At 38.2% G+C, this 15,567-nt stretch overlaps 1 protein-coding gene across 3 annotated transcripts in view; it reads left to right on the top strand.

Moving 5' to 3' along the window:
• Window positions 1–485: 485 nt before the first annotated feature.
• kank3 (KN motif and ankyrin repeat domains 3) overlaps window positions 486–15,567 on the top strand; it is a 24,806-nt gene continuing 9,724 nt past the window's right edge. The window contains exons 1-3 of one of the 3 annotated variants that reach the window (XM_032526905.1): window positions 486–575; window positions 13,585–13,710; window positions 14,937–15,023. In XM_032526905.1, the coding sequence (XP_032382796.1) occupies window positions 14,987–15,023 (37 nt within the window). In that variant the 5' untranslated portion in view covers window positions 486–575; window positions 13,585–13,710; window positions 14,937–14,986. Of the gene's footprint in view, window positions 576–13,584; window positions 13,711–14,936; window positions 15,024–15,567 lie in introns of those variants that run through there. The other 2 variants (XM_032526906.1, XM_032526907.1) reach the window with 2 other exon arrangements.

Below are 15,567 nucleotides of genomic sequence, written 5' to 3'. Positions count from 1 at the left end.
CCCCCCCCCCCCCGTTAGGAGAGGCACCGCGGGTTGTTCATCCCGCCAGCTGTCAGACTCTGCAACACCTGCACCACTTGATAATGGTGATAATAGCCTGTTGTTTGTTGGTTTGCTTTTTACTGTAGAAAACTGCTGCTGAATTTCCACAATGTAAGATGAATAAAGTATTATCTAATCTAATCTATAAACCAAGTGTCAAATTACTAGATTACTTTAGGCTATAAGTGGCTGTTATTTAGGCCACAGTGTACACATTATATGGAAGCCTACACATGTATATCCATGTCTATTTACAGTAGACTGGATACAGTGTGCATGATTTATTTTTCGATTGACAGAAAGTTAAACTAGGCTAACAGAAAACAGAAAAACAACACAATCGGTTGAAAATTGGCTTTTTATTTTGAAATCCTTAACCGGAAAACGTGTTTTGCATGTTAGGTAACTTGACATCAGTCAGAGGTAGGAGTTTTTTTAAAGTTTTTTTTTCATCGTCTCCTCCTTAACTTTTCTTACCTTCTCCCGAAAGACATGACAAGTCTCCGTGAGACTGGACGGAGAGAAGCCAGAAGGTAAGAACCAGCCCTAGGGAACTATTGATACACATGATACTGACACGTATTGGTTTGCTCATCATTGCCTGACTGATCGACTCCAGTTAACAAACGACAAAACCATTTATGGAGTGTTCCTCAAAGTGTAACGGGGAATTATTGATCACATCTATTATAGTTGTCTCCGCAACGCCTTTAATAAGACTCGGAAATCTTTATTAAATTATGGTTGACTGTAGTGAATCTGTGTTTTTGATGCTCTTTTATTTTTCACTACTTTTCCTTATTAACCACCCAACCAAAGGTCCTTTTCTAAACGTAAAATTAAATTTGACGGCCTAAAAACTGGTGTTTTAGGATGTCATACTCTAAAAAAGAAACGTGATTAATAGTTTTAGATCAGAATCAGAATCTAATTTATTGCCAAGAAAGTAGCTTAACACTTCCAAAAAAAATTGCCCTGGTTGGTGCATACATAAACATATGAATAGATATAGGCCTATTGATATTCTAGTTATGCTTTTGTGCTCTTTAATCTTTGATGTTGAGCTGAAAGCAGTTTTAGACACAGTATTGTGCGTTTTGTGATCATACTTTTTTGTTGCTGCTCCACAAACCAGTACATGCATCTTTTAAAAGCATCTTAAATTCCTTTTTGTTGTCTTTCTTTTGATTTGATTCTGTTTTGTGTACACAAACTCAGTTCTTGTTCTCAAAACGTCATGGTTCTCCGTTTATTTTATCTTCCTTGTTTTTCTCTCTCCCATAAAGCGCTAGGCCTTTTGTTTTGGAAAGTGCTAAATACAGTTTGTTTGCTTGCTGGTAGAGAGCAGATATACAAGCAATAGCTCTCAGATTCATGATGCTATTAAATGGGATGGAAATCCCCCCCCACCCGCTATTGTCATGGGTGTTAAACCTCATCCCCCCTCCTCACCCCCCAGCTGGTCTCTTTTCTGTTATTACGCTGTGTATCATCATCATTTAAACGGGTGTTGGATGTTCTGCTGTTCAGTCGGTCACAATGAGAATTGAAAACATAAACAGTAAACAATCCCTAAGTATCCAAATACAAAAAGACAGGAAGAAATCCACCATAGAAGATGCAGAAACATCTGAGTAAAATATGGTCACTCCCCTTCCCAAGGGTTGTGGAATGGGATTCTGGGAAACTCCTATACAACCTGTTATCTTTGCCTAAGCTTAACCAAGTGTTTAGTTGCCTAAGCTTAAAGCGGCTATAATCCATATTCTTTGATAATAACAACATATCAAATGACAATGTGTCGAAATATTGCGGGAATCTGCAGGTCCCCTCAGCTTTTACAACAAGTTCTAGTCATTGTTTAGCTGTCCCATCCACAACATTACTGTTTTGGCTCACTCTCACTGCTCTCGTAGTTTCATTTCCAGCTGTAGCAGGCAGCTGTTTTCAGCAAAAACCTGACTACCTGCTCAGCATCAAACCGCAGTCAGACAGTGAACATAGCGGAGCATTTTGCGGCTAAATAGAGAGATATTTCTCTCAGGAGGTGGTGGAGACCAAACACAGCGCTGAAAGAGAATGAAAATTGAACATTTAACGTTAACAACCGATGTGTTTGAAACCTCGGATTACAGAAGGGTGGAAGGGTTCGTTACTGTAAAAGAGAGCTGCACATTCAACTTTAACTACAGTTTGTGTCCAGTTTGATAACTGATGATGGTTGCTACTGGTTGGGAAAAGTAATGAAGTTTAGTTCTTGTTTATGATTGAGTTTAAAGGATTTGATAGTAATCATAGAGAATCTATTGTCTGGTTTGGGAATAATCATGGAAAGCATGTGGAACAAAGTGATTGGATAACATGCTAAAGAGAAACAATGAATGTTTATTTGCTTAAGTTTGGAATGTCAGGATGCGGGGGCTTTTTTTGTTGAACTTCCACTTTAGCGTCTTCTTGTAAAATGAAACACATTTAAAGCCAGAGTTTGAACTATCTCATTAGTTTAAACTTTAATGCAGTTTTAAATGGATGCAGTCAACTGTAGTTTGTCAGATTGGTTGTTTCTTGATGTTGTTCTTTGAAATATTCTAAGGCAAATGCATTTCCTAAATTAATAACTACGAGACAATCGGCTGCACCAAAATGAGATGCGTAAGCAGAAACTGACCTTTTAAATTAGTGTTAATCTCTTAACATGTTTCTGTCTCTCTCAGGGGAACTGTGTTTTTGCAACAGGACTCTGGGGTTTGACTTACTGCTGTCACTTCAAAAATAGATTCACTGAAAGTTTAGTTGGAAGTGTCAGTGTTACACTCTGATACTCCCGTTATGTTTTCGTTGCATACACACTTTGCTCCGAATGCATGTTTTCTCGCCTTGTTTACACCTTAGAACAGTGTGTTTGATTAAATCTGAATTAAATTTGGATGTGTGCTCATACTTAGGAGCCTGATAAGATGCATGCGGTTGTATTTTTAGCTCTATTACGAGTGGTTTTAATTTTAGACCTCCAGACTGGGTTCTCTCTGCACTGCAGTGACATGATGAGCGAAGGGAAAGCTGGTCAAGATGACAGTGTACTACAGTTAGAAACAAAATTGGCATTTTTTGGTAATCTGGTAAATTTGCGATCCAAAAAACCCCCTGTGTTATGATATATTCGCTTCTGTGCATGGGCAATGGTTTTCTTGTAGTTCATTAACAGCATGTGCTATTTGTTTTGGTGCTGTTTCAGATGCAGGTTGCACAGTAAAACAGTTTGAGGAGCCTAACAGAATGTGTCCCAATGCTCATTAGACGCCAAAACACTGTACAGAGGATTGTATTACTCTGAGAAAAGATGTCATAACTACTGGAGAACTATAATATATTTTGTCACAACAATCGCGAAGTAAACCATAGAAACACAGCATTCACATTACATAGTAATGCACCAGGAAAGTGTGCTTGAGGAGGGATCTTAAGCCTGTACTGTTGTTTATTTGTTATTGAATTTGATACCCACTGATTAAAATCACAACATAAATTCCCGGAGAGTTTAAACATTAATTCTCTGCTGCTCTATACAAGTATGTGGTTTGTTTACTTTTTATTGTTTAAAAGTTAAAGCTTTTTTTCTTCTTCTCAGGCCACAATTAATTTTAAGTGTCAGGGCTGTGTGGAACCTGACAGCACGAGGTTTTCATCATAATTAGCAGGCATCCAGGCTTTAAAAATGGAAATGACCACTTTCAGCTTCATGCCAAGTCCTCTGATTGGAGTGGCTTTCCAAATTGTCCTTGAAATGAGGATACGCTCTTTAGAAGTTCAGTGTGTTTGAGTGAAGCAGCTGCGAGTTTTCTACATGTAGCTTTAGTTTTTACAAGGTAGAAAAACAACCTTTGTCTGTAGTTTTTATTTTTTGTAGCAGAGACCATGGACAACAATTTTACAACAATGGCTCCAGAGTTGGCTTCAAGCTGGACAGGAAGTAGTGAGCAATTACAATAAAAGACAACTGTACACAGCAGAATGTAATAAACAGGAATTACACAAATATTTAATAATAAAACAAAGGCAGTTGTGTTGTGTCGTCTAGTTCTTTGTAGCTGGTAGACCCTTCATAATCTCATAATGTCATTTGCCCCATTAATCACGAGATTGTGACTTATGAAACCTCAATTTAGGTGTTGTTTTGAAAAGACTTTTGCAGATTGAGTTTGAATTTAATAGTTACCTCGAGAGATTGGTTATGTTTCAAACTGTCGCAAGATGACAGAATCCCAGTTTTGCAGCAATGTAACTTAATTAAGGCTAATAATGCAAATTTAGTTGTCTGATTATTTTCATCATTAAGTCCTTCATCTTGGCCTTTTGAATGAATTCAATCAGCTGTGATGTCTCCTGTTGGACATTTAAATAATTCTGTCCAGCTATTAGATCGGGACAGACTCTTAAGTTAACGGAGACACTCAAAAACTTAATTATCTTAAAAGAAAAATATATTTCAGTTGTGATTGTGAGAAAATAGTTTGAACAATCGGAGAAGACTTGTGATCACTTCTTAAAAATGAGTATGAGCATCTCAGAATCTCATTCATTATATCTTGATAATGAGGGTGAGTTATGACAGGGGAAAACCAGAGATGAAGACGTCCATATAATGAAATACTTAAATTGTAATCTCAGGATAACAGACCACCCTTGTGTTCTGTAGTTTCATTTAGAGCTTGAAAATTATTTAAAGGTCGTCTCTCTAAATGGATCTACAGTCATCTCTCGCCTGAGCTTCCGGACCTCTCATTTCGAGCTCTGAGGCAGTGCAACATCATGAATGGTTTAGTAAAGAATGAAAAGGTTATTAAAGGACAAAGCTGCCAATATTCATTAGTTAAAGTCATTGTCAAAACCAGCAACTTCCAGACTTCCCTACCTTGTCTGCCCCAAACCCCACTGGTTTCTACCAAAGAGTCTTCAAAAAAGTCACAAATATATAGTTTCATTTTCAAAAAGGTTAAATAGTTGTAAAAACAGGATGGCACTGTAGTTAATAATTAAATATATTTAAACAGGAGTACATTATAATTAGTTAAATACTTTCCCTGATCAGTGTTTTCTGATTCTGAAATTGTGCTTTTCTTGGGGACTATTTTCAGCCATGGCGTAAAACACATTTCTTGCTCTAGAGTATTCACAGCAGCAGGTACTCCAATATATACTTCAGTGCCCATGTTAATCCTTACGAAAGAAAACATGCCCAAATGCCAAAATACTGCTCATTAATGTGTTTTTAATAACTTTTAGACAACAACTGAGCTCTCTGGCACGGACGAATATGAGGCATCAGGTTTTGGCTAGTTTTAGTGGGATCAATTCATTGTTGGTTTTGGTCTTTGCACATGATTTGTTTACATTAAGAAAAACAGAATATTACCAGGTTTATCCTTTAAAATGGTGCAAATTCCTGTAGGCTACAGAATGTTTGCTCTGTATGGTTTATTGTTTATGAAGAGTTTACACTCATCTGCCTACAAACAACCGGTCATACTCTTATGAAATAGTAAAACAAAACAGGACTATAATAAGACTGTTAGTGACTGTGGTCTAATCAGACGCTCCTCTCTGTTATCTCCACTGCCGGAGAAACACTGAATGAAAAACATAGGGCTAAAAATACCAACGTTAACACAAGTACTTGGGCCGAACTCTGGAGAGAGGCACTAATCAAACTGTGTGCACTAACATCAGAGAGGGATAACCAAGTTTACTGGCTTAAGTTTACTGACTAAAACGATGCATGCACTGAGACAAAAAATGCGTTGGCCCACCTATCTACCGCTAGGAGACCGTGATAAGCCGTGTTTGGTGGCGTATTCCTTTGAGTGTCACCAAAATAGTGAAAAACTGATAAAACAAGGAGTTAAATGGCTTGTGCCAAATATAACGTAACAGACGAGGCAACAGAAGAAGAGTGAGTAAAAGAGTGAAAAATTTATGAAACAAGGATTCTCCTTTGCAATTTGGGTGAGATCACTCTGCAGATTGTCTCAGGGTCAGCTGCATGGCATCGATATGTTCAATTAAGTTTTGTAATGCGTGGCAGACATCAGATTGCCTCTCAGGAATAATGAGCGGCCCAAATCTGAGGAGCTAACTGAATCAGTGCCTGATGGAAAACTAAATTAGAGCCCACAAACATGTATTTTCCACAGCAGCAGCTCCACGTTGATGAAGGTGTGTTCACAGGAGCTTTGGGAGACATTTTAAAGACCTACGTACACCCAGTGCCTTGTCATTACTCCGATGCTCTTCATCAAAGAGATGCTGAACTGGTATAATTTCCACCAGTGAAGGAAATAACATGATAAGAGACACATATTTCAGTTGTTTCTGGGCAGAAAGCTGCAGACATCTGGTCCTGTTCTGTAGTTATGAGAATCAAACATCTAGAGACTTCAGTTGCTACTGTTGTAAAAGAGATATGTGGGTCACAGTCTTAAACACAAACCTGTGGACCAGAGATACATTAAGATGGTGTATATTTCAGTTATTTCATTGGCTAGAAAAGAAAGAGCTGAAATGACTAGAAAAGAAGGAAATGTGTGACAAGAGACACATTTACGAATGGAAAATTCAATTGAGAGAGAAAAGGGCTTTTCTTGTGTATTTAAAAAAGCTTCTACAAAAGTTTAGTCTGTCATGTTGGGGAAACAGCCTGGAGAGTTTGTCTCACTACGGAGGAAAAAAAAGGTGTTTTTGTTCAAAATGCAATGTGACATCAGAGCTTGAAAGTGGCTAATTAGGGAAAACTCGATTTGTGAGCGCTGCTTTGTTTCAGGGAGGGGCAGCCAGCCGTCAGCCATGACAACGCTTAATTCTAAGGTGACTAGATGCTGCTGCTGGAATACAAACTGTGTGTAGCTCTCTGGACTGTAAACTGATACTAAAAATCATTGTTTCCAGAAAGAAACATATAATGTTGCAATTCCAAGAATTCAATCATGTCTAGTCAGGTCTTTTGGTTCTGCGGTCACCCATGTTTGAAAATTTACTGGATAAAAAACCATAATTCAGTTTTGACAACATATACAGAAAGTTGTTACTGGCAAGAGAAATAATTTTACAACTGTGTTTCTTAAAGGATATTTATTAAAGTTACTAGTGTTTCTTTACTGAGTTGCAGTGAGGGATAGAAACACAGAATGGGATTTTTGTACCAAAAAAACTTTGAAAGATAACCCACTTGTTTTGACAAACTCAGACTACTGAAGTTTCACGTGTTTTTACTCAGAACAAGGACTATGGATTTTGCCCTTATTTTAGCAATGAATATCTCTTTCAATGTAAATACAGTATGGGCATGTGGATATTGTATAACAGACATGGAAAAATGTGAACCTATCCTTTTGGGGCACATCAATGTGCCCCAAAAGGATAGGTTCACATAGGATAGGATGTAAAATGGAGGCTTCAGGTGTGTTATGGGAGTTTAGGTGGCCTGAGCTGATCCTGTTGTCATTGGCCACATTTGCTTGCAGTTGATAGACAGTTTTCTGCATGACGATTATATGAATTTTGAGGTTATAATTCACTAAAAATTAAAAAATTAATATAACTTGAGATTTAGTGGACTCAATCAAAGAGCAAATTGCGCCTGTGCATTTGCGGTCGGACACTGCACCGTCACCAATGAAAAAAGTCACTCTGCTGAGTTCAATGATAAACCCACACAAGAGTCTGCATCAAACGGGTCATAAGTAGGCTAGTGAAAGGGGGCGTGTAAATAATTGGGGGTGGGGCAAGCATCAATGAAAAAGGAACTCTGTGCTGAGTTCAATGACACCTTAGCACTCTATTGCTAATTTCTAAATTTGTAAAGCATTGTAAAAAGCTTTTTTAAGCAAAATGATTTAAAATACTGGTTTATTTCTAAACGGGTGCTCTTTAAATGTTATAACTGTCTTTATTAATGGATAATAAACCTTTTTATTACTCCTTTACAAGTAAGTTTTATGTAAATTGGTGGATAATGTTTGTCATTGAAAGCTGATTTCCTGTTGCCAGCAGGGGGCGCTATGACTACACGTCAGTATTAGCCTGTAGATGTCCTCAGGTCCAGACCCTTGTTAATCATTTAATTAAATTCCGGGCAGATTGGACAATGTACACTCGAGATAAATTTTTCTCGTTCATTGCTAAACACTCAAAATGGCCGCCATACCAACACTATTCAATGAAAGGAATTGCCTTGAAAAACTTTTGTTACTGTCTTGAGATGGCACGGCCATAATTATTAACAATAATAATAATTCTTTCAGTTTCAATAGGGCCTCCGCCATAGCTGGCGCACGGGCCCTAACTGGAATGGCTCTCGGAGAGCACAGACCTCTGCCAAGGCTAATGGTCAATTTCCTGAGTCATTGAAGTCGTTTTTCTTACTGCGGTGTGCTGTTGAGCTTCAAGTTGCAATGTGGAAACAAAATGGATGCAACAAAGATGTGTTGTATGTAATTTCTCAGAGCATTTAAACAACACGGTAGCTGTTATTTGAATGACAACAAAGAGCAAAGGTACCAGATTGGTAAGCCATGAAATTTCTCGAACTAATTTTTAGGATATTTCTTACACCAATTGACTACGCGCTTCCACCATGTTACAAAAAAATCGGGCCACTGTTTTTCTATAATCCTGCTGACACAAAAACTACCAAACCAACAAACAGAGCCCAAAAACAATCTCCTTGGCAGAGGTAACAACTCTTAAATCAGCACTTTTAACAATGACGTTGGCAAGACTGATATGTCACTTGCTACTGACTTGTAAGGGCAAAACAAAATAACCCCCTTCCTAACAGGAAATAAGGTTACATGAACACAATGTCAAACTGAATGAATTAAAGTTAAATCATCATGGAACACCTCAAATTAGTTGAATCTCAGAGTGAGGAGATCTGACAGCGAAGGAAGTACAGTATTAAGTTACTAGATGAGTTGCCTCTCTTTATCCTTCATGAGAAGCTTCATGTTGAGACTTTAAACCAGAGCAGCTGCTTCTCAGCATATTCAGATCCACTGTGGAGCCAGACTCTGTTTCTTTGTCTTAAAACTCACAAAGTGAAAGACTTCCCCACTGACTTTATTAAATTCACTTTGTGACATTTTGAACCTGGACACAGTCAGAAAATGGCAGGGGTGTGGAGAAAACAACGAGGCCTCACAAAACTTCTGCGAAAACAGCATCGCCACCAAATAGGCATAAAGCCTCATTGTGGAGGCTGAATGTGCCTGATTGTGTTTGCTGGAGAATCTGGAAGGAAGAGGGAGGAGAAGCAAGAGGCATGTGATGTTTGAAGTCGACCTGATTTGTGCTAAAAAAAAAGATTTTTCTTTTTATCTGGATACAGCAGGACACACAAGAAGTTAGAAATGTGACGTCAGTGTTTGATTAATGAGAGATGGGAGACAGGAAGTGGCAGAAACCCAGTGTGTGTGTGTGTGTGTGTATACAGAGGTGATGGCGCGTTATTGTGTGACACTAACACTTGAGTCTAAAAGTGCTAACGTGTTATCTAACCTCCCTGTGATGCATCATGTGATGTCGGCCTTGTTGCTGTTGTTGGCTGCAGGATGCGTGTGTCTGTGTGTGTGTGTGTGTTAGATGCTGGCTCTATTTGTTCAGCTCTCAGTTTTTGCTTGTCTTCTCTACACTGTTTTCCTGCTGCCTTCAGGAAGCAGCTTTCAGGACGGCCTGAGTGTTTCCTCCCCCCCTCCCCATTCCTACTGGGAGACAATGGGAGGTCTCCCACAGGGGCATGAAAGGGTTATGTGTGTCTGGTGATGAGGGGGGTTTATTAGGGGAGTAGTGGGCTTCCCTTCAGGAAACTGCAGATTTATCCCAGCAGCAGAGAAGGTGTGTGTGTGTGTGTGTGTGTGTGTGTGTGTCTGTGTGTGTTTTTGTGTGTGTGGGTATGATGCCTTAATATCCTCGCAAAGATAAAGACATGGAACAAATCTTCACCTTGCCTCTTCAAGTAGTTAAATTAATTGGATTGAGATTAATTGGGACGAGAGTTGAAGTTTGTTAAGGTGGACATTTGCGTTAATATGTTTCCTAATTTAGAAAGCAACAAATAAGTAATGTTGGAAAAACTGACCTCAAGGTCTGTTTAAGAGCTGTTCTGGAGCTAAATCAGCTTGAAAACTATTAGATCAAATTTGGAAAATCAACAGTAGTTAGTTTCAGGATACAATTTGTGTTTTATGTTAAACTGAAAATGAAATCAGTGAATGTCCTAACAAGTAGCCTATAGTAATCCTGGTGTGTCATATGGAGTGGAGGCCTGTATTGATGATTTGCATCTTTGTTTTGTGTGTGTGTGTTACTATGTGTGCAGATTTCTGAATGGGTTTTTTTCTCATGTAAAACAGTCGGATGGTAAAAGTTGCTGTCAGTGAGAGAGGATGTCGGCTTTCACTCCCTCCTCGTCTGTCAGATTCTCAGGAAAAGGGTGGTGGGCGGTGAGGATGAGGTCACTGTTTCAAAACATGGCCCCCAAGCCTTGAACTAGCACATTTCCTTTTCCACTGAACGCAGGACTACTCCAAGTTTTCTTCTTCATAAGCCTGCTCTGGGACAACGTGGTGCTTCTCCACTCGTCACATGTTCCTACTGAACCCGAGAGGAAAAACTGTATCAATAGCAATAGTGTTCTGTATTTGAGTGATTTTAGGTTTTTGGTCACCAAAGTACTAATTCATCCATTGTGTTGTATGTATGTATGTATGTATGTATGTATATATGGATGTATTTATGCGTAGAATTGTCTATTTCCATGAGTAAAAACAAAACTGTACGTATTAAAGTTAATTGATGAGGTCTATAAACACACTAACGTCCAACAGGGGAAAATACAAGCAATCATATAATCAAACGGGTTGTAAACATCCATCAGCCAAAATCCATTACCAGAAGGCTACCAGGCTAACAGACATCACTCTGGCAGGAGTTTTTCAAACAATCAGTTTTCAGTGACCCAAAATGCAGTTTTCTTGTGGACAAAAGGCCAAAACGCAGAGCGGCTACGTTTATATAAAAAAAATCCCTGTGTACGTGTGGACAAGGCCTTAGTTGCTGATAGTGATGGCAGACATCAAAGATTATTGTGTGGTTGCAATTTTAAGAAATGCGACTGTAGTGTTGCATCAGAAATGAAGTATGTCCTTTAATCTGTAGCCATGGAAATACAGACGTCTAAGGCTGTTTAGTGATTCTGAAGAACAAGAAGTTCATCTGTTCACAATAAAAACAGCTAGGAATTTACTAAATTAAGGTGGTATGCCCACAATGTGTCCAATATAATTTGTAGCTGTCTGACTGCAGGATTATGTGATTCTGTGTGTGTGTGTGTGTGTGTGTGTGTGTGTGTGTGTGTATTTGTTGTTTTCACTCAATGTATGCATATTGTTTTTGACTAGTTCAAGTGTCACAAGCAATGTCTCTCTCTCTCTCTCTCTCTATCTGTGTTGTGTGTGTGTGTGTGTGTGTGTGTGTGTGTGTGTGTGTGTGTGTGTGTGTGTGTGTGTGAATCGTCAGCGTGGCTATCAGCTGGTCAGGACTCGGAGGGTGTAGAAAGAAGGAATGCAGCTTCTCCCTTAAGTCTATAATTTGCTGTCTGTCATCAAATCCGAGAGAAAAAACATCAACACTTGAGGTGTGTGAGAAAATAGTGAGAGGAAAAATTAGTCATGTGAGGAGAAGAGGGTAGAGATGAAGAGTGGTAAAGTATAATGAAGAGAATACAAGAAATAATAGTTGTGGGTAGGAGGAGAGACTTGACTTTTAGGGGTTAATTTTGTTTGTTCAACAATCTAATTAACTGCAACACAAATCAATGCAAATCAGTTTAATGAATAATGCTCGACAGAGAGAACTAGTCCTGCATGAAAATGCACAGGAATATGATTCTCCAGCATTTCTGATCTGATTTCATACCTGTCAAAGCTCTAAAAATTGGCAAAACCTTGTCCTCACGTGTACTTGATATAAACCATATTGCAACTTTACTGGAACAAGTTAATTTGAATATATTTGAATAACAGCTTTTAGTAAGAAATGAAAGGAAAGAAAAAAACTTTAGAATTACCAAATTCTGACACAAACTCTACCTATCATATTAAAAAAAAAGTAGCAGTGTAATCCACCCTACCCAATTGATGACACTAAAACCCATCTGATCGTGCGTAGAAGAAGAGTGGCGACAAGGAACTAAAGTTGCATGAACAATGCCCATTAAACAAACCATCTTTGAGTCATGTGTGCAGTTTATATGCAATGGTTAGCTTGTATTTGATCCTAAAACTCAAGTGCAATAAACTACTTCCCTCCATGTGCTGTCATAGGCTCAGACACTGCATCACATTTGCTGTGTTTTGCTCCCATAAGTAGAAACTGACAAACACTGAGTAGAAACAGACCTGTGGCTGATAAGATACGGAGCAGAACCCCTACCAGTTGGAGAACATACTTTTTTTCTTTCCCTTGCATATTTCAATCTATCCATTGTCCATAATAACTCCATAATATAATCTGTGATCATATATCCTGTCTGTCTGAATGTTGTGGTCTTTACTTTGACAACAAACGGTCTACATGCAGCAGTCTGAGCTGACAGATGATATGTGTGTGTGTGTGTGTGTGTGTGTAGGTTATCAGTAGTCAGTCAGCTAGAAGGACGTCCAGCGTGTTGCAGCAGCATGCGTTAGGAATGTGCCCGAGGCTGCTGGAAAACACATCTGTGTTTGAAACAAAATGAATGACTGCATGTATGTGAGGGTTGTGTGTGTGTGGGAGGTAAGAGTTACTGTATCTGACTGTCTTTGAAATATGAAAACATGTACAGCGTATCTATGTTGCACAAATCTTTCTCTCTGTTTTGAAAGTTGTTTTACACCTGAAACACACCAGCTTTATACAGCCCACAGCACAACCTGTAATTTACCCCACACACCTGTGATAGTGAGGTTTGTGGTGACGCAGGTGGATGCACACCTTGTCACATTTTTCAGCAGAGTCCTGTTGTCGGGAGTTGAGGCTTTTTCATACTTGTTCTCTTCTCTAGCTTATCTAACATCTTGTCCTGTGACGTGATAGCACATCTTCTCTAGTAGAGGTTTCTTTTTGTACGTTGAGATAAAAAGATACTTGGATTTCTACAAGAGATAGAAAAAATAACATTTTTTCTTTTCTTCCAGTTTGGTATCAATAAAGTCCATCTATCTATTAAAGAAACTGGTGTACAACAGCTGGAAAGTTTGAAGCCTTGCCTAGCAACCCAATTGATTAAAAGACTATAAATTAAGGGCAGAACTCTAGATTCACTGTGTAGTATTTACACATAGATGACACATTGTGACAGATGTGTATACATCATCTTCAACTTTAAATAGGTCCCCAATGGGGGAATGGGTGTGCAGCAGGTACTCACTTGTCTGTATAATATGGTTATTATTTGCTGTACAGTGCTGATGGGTGAAATTTGATGGTGGATGTCTCTTTTTCTCTCAGGGCTAAGTGGAGCAAGAAGGAGGAACTTGAGCTACATGAATCACTCAATGAGCCGCTGAGAGGGAAAGTTTTAAACTCAACAACATTCATTTTACAGTTTTAAAGTTAAAATCTGTCATATTTATGGTAAGTTATTATTATTATTCTTTTCTATGTACTTGGTATAGAATTGGCCAGAGAGGGTCCCGTTTAATGCCTTTTTCCCCTTGCTGTTAGAAACCCGTTCTGCTTTTATTTTGAAGCAAAGGAAGTGTTTTACATGTCCGGTCTGTTTGAAACAACCAGAAGAAAAACAATGTTAATGTGGCTGAACAAAGAAAATACTTAAACTTTTTTTGATTTTATTGAGACATTTTGAACAAATAGTGTTTGTCTTTTAAAGTTAACAAATAACAGAAAAAAAACAACTTTAGTCCCAGTCAGATGTTTGTGTTGCTTCCTACTACTAAAAATGTAAAAGTTTACTTTTTTTTCAATGAGACTAGTTTCATCATTTTTTATATTTTACATTGTTGTTTTTTTGCAATGAGGTTTTTTATGTAGTCAGTCCCCTTAGAGTTCCTTTGTCTCATGTGTCTGAATAAATAGACAATGCCCAAAGGAATGATACATTTCCCAGTGTATGTATGTCAGGTTTCAATGGTCTGGTGGTGAGCAGAATCCTGTGGTTTCTCAGTAGAGTTGGATGGTGCGATAACGTCATTAATGAACCAGCTGTCTTGTGGTTTTTGGACCCCGTTCAGCTCTTTGTTGTTGACTTTGTTCTGAGGTGTTTTCCCTGGCTGCCAACTTAACTGTGTGCCAACATCCACATTCACACACAAACGTACACTTGAATCTTAGGCATGTATCTCGAACTCTTAGCGACTTTGCTTACACACACACTTGGTAAAGATGATGTCAGGCCAACATTCTTTAACACCTATGAAGCGAAAAAGCAAACAATTGATTTAACAAAACCACTTTATCTCTGAAAGAAAGGAATTCACCTTCTTTTGAAATCAGTCACATTTGTTAATGAGCCAAAAGAAAACACAAACTTCTTTAGACATTTCTGCACTTTGTAGTATGTTTACAATTCCCATAAAGGAAAATATTTCGCCATTAAAGTGAGAGCAAGAAGCCACTTATTTGTTGTGTGTCTCTTTTTAACAAAGACATGTTTATGGGAACATTTGGAGAATGATATTTTGATGCTTACAAAATAAATCAGTTCTATAAAATCAAAGGACACTTTCAAATAAAAAAAACATATGTGCCGTGTTTTTAGAAAAGACATGGTTTTCCTTCCTCTTGGTCTTAAATACAACCATGACAAAAGCATTTGTGTCACTGTTTTTTTGTTGTTTTAGCCAGGTGTTGATTTGAAGCTGTGTGTGCTGAAAGGTCCAAGTCCTGAAAAATGACTCAGTCTGTGCAAGTGAACCCAAAGCTGCCTGGTAAGAAACTGCATGAAGAGGACCCTTTTGTGAACATGAGGTTGAGGGTTGAGGTTTGGGTGTTGCAGTGTGCTGTTTGATTGGTATTGATGTTGCTTGTATAATAAACACCACAGCACATTGTAACATTTTAGTGTATTGACTATTCTATAATGGGTATACTGTTTCAACAAGTTACACTGGTTATTATTAAAAAATGATTACCTTTATCAGTGCATGCTAGTAGACATATATTTAAACAACGCACGATTTTGGGCATTGTGTTTAACCCTTGTGTTGTCCTCCCGGGTCAAAAAATGTTATCCCCTTTTCAGACTTTTTTTTTGGTTTTCACTAACACTACCTTAGTACTACTAGTTTTACAGTAGTTTTTGGAATTCATGGTTGATAACCCTCATTTATATAGAATTATACCTAATATTTGAGTTAAAAAATAAAAAATTATGAATTATTTTGACTAATAGTTTAGATCAGAGGAACGTCCGGATAAGTTTAGTCAGGAATGAAAGTGATCAATTGTATTTGCAAAGCGCGTTGTATGGAA

Source organism: Etheostoma spectabile, chromosome 9 (assembly GCF_008692095.1).
Source record: "Etheostoma spectabile isolate EspeVRDwgs_2016 chromosome 9, UIUC_Espe_1.0, whole genome shotgun sequence".
In the NCBI taxonomy this organism is placed as follows: Eukaryota; Metazoa; Chordata; class Actinopteri; order Perciformes; family Percidae; genus Etheostoma; species Etheostoma spectabile.
Note: the sequence above shows the minus strand (reverse complement) of the source record. Positions and strands in the feature narration are given on the sequence as shown.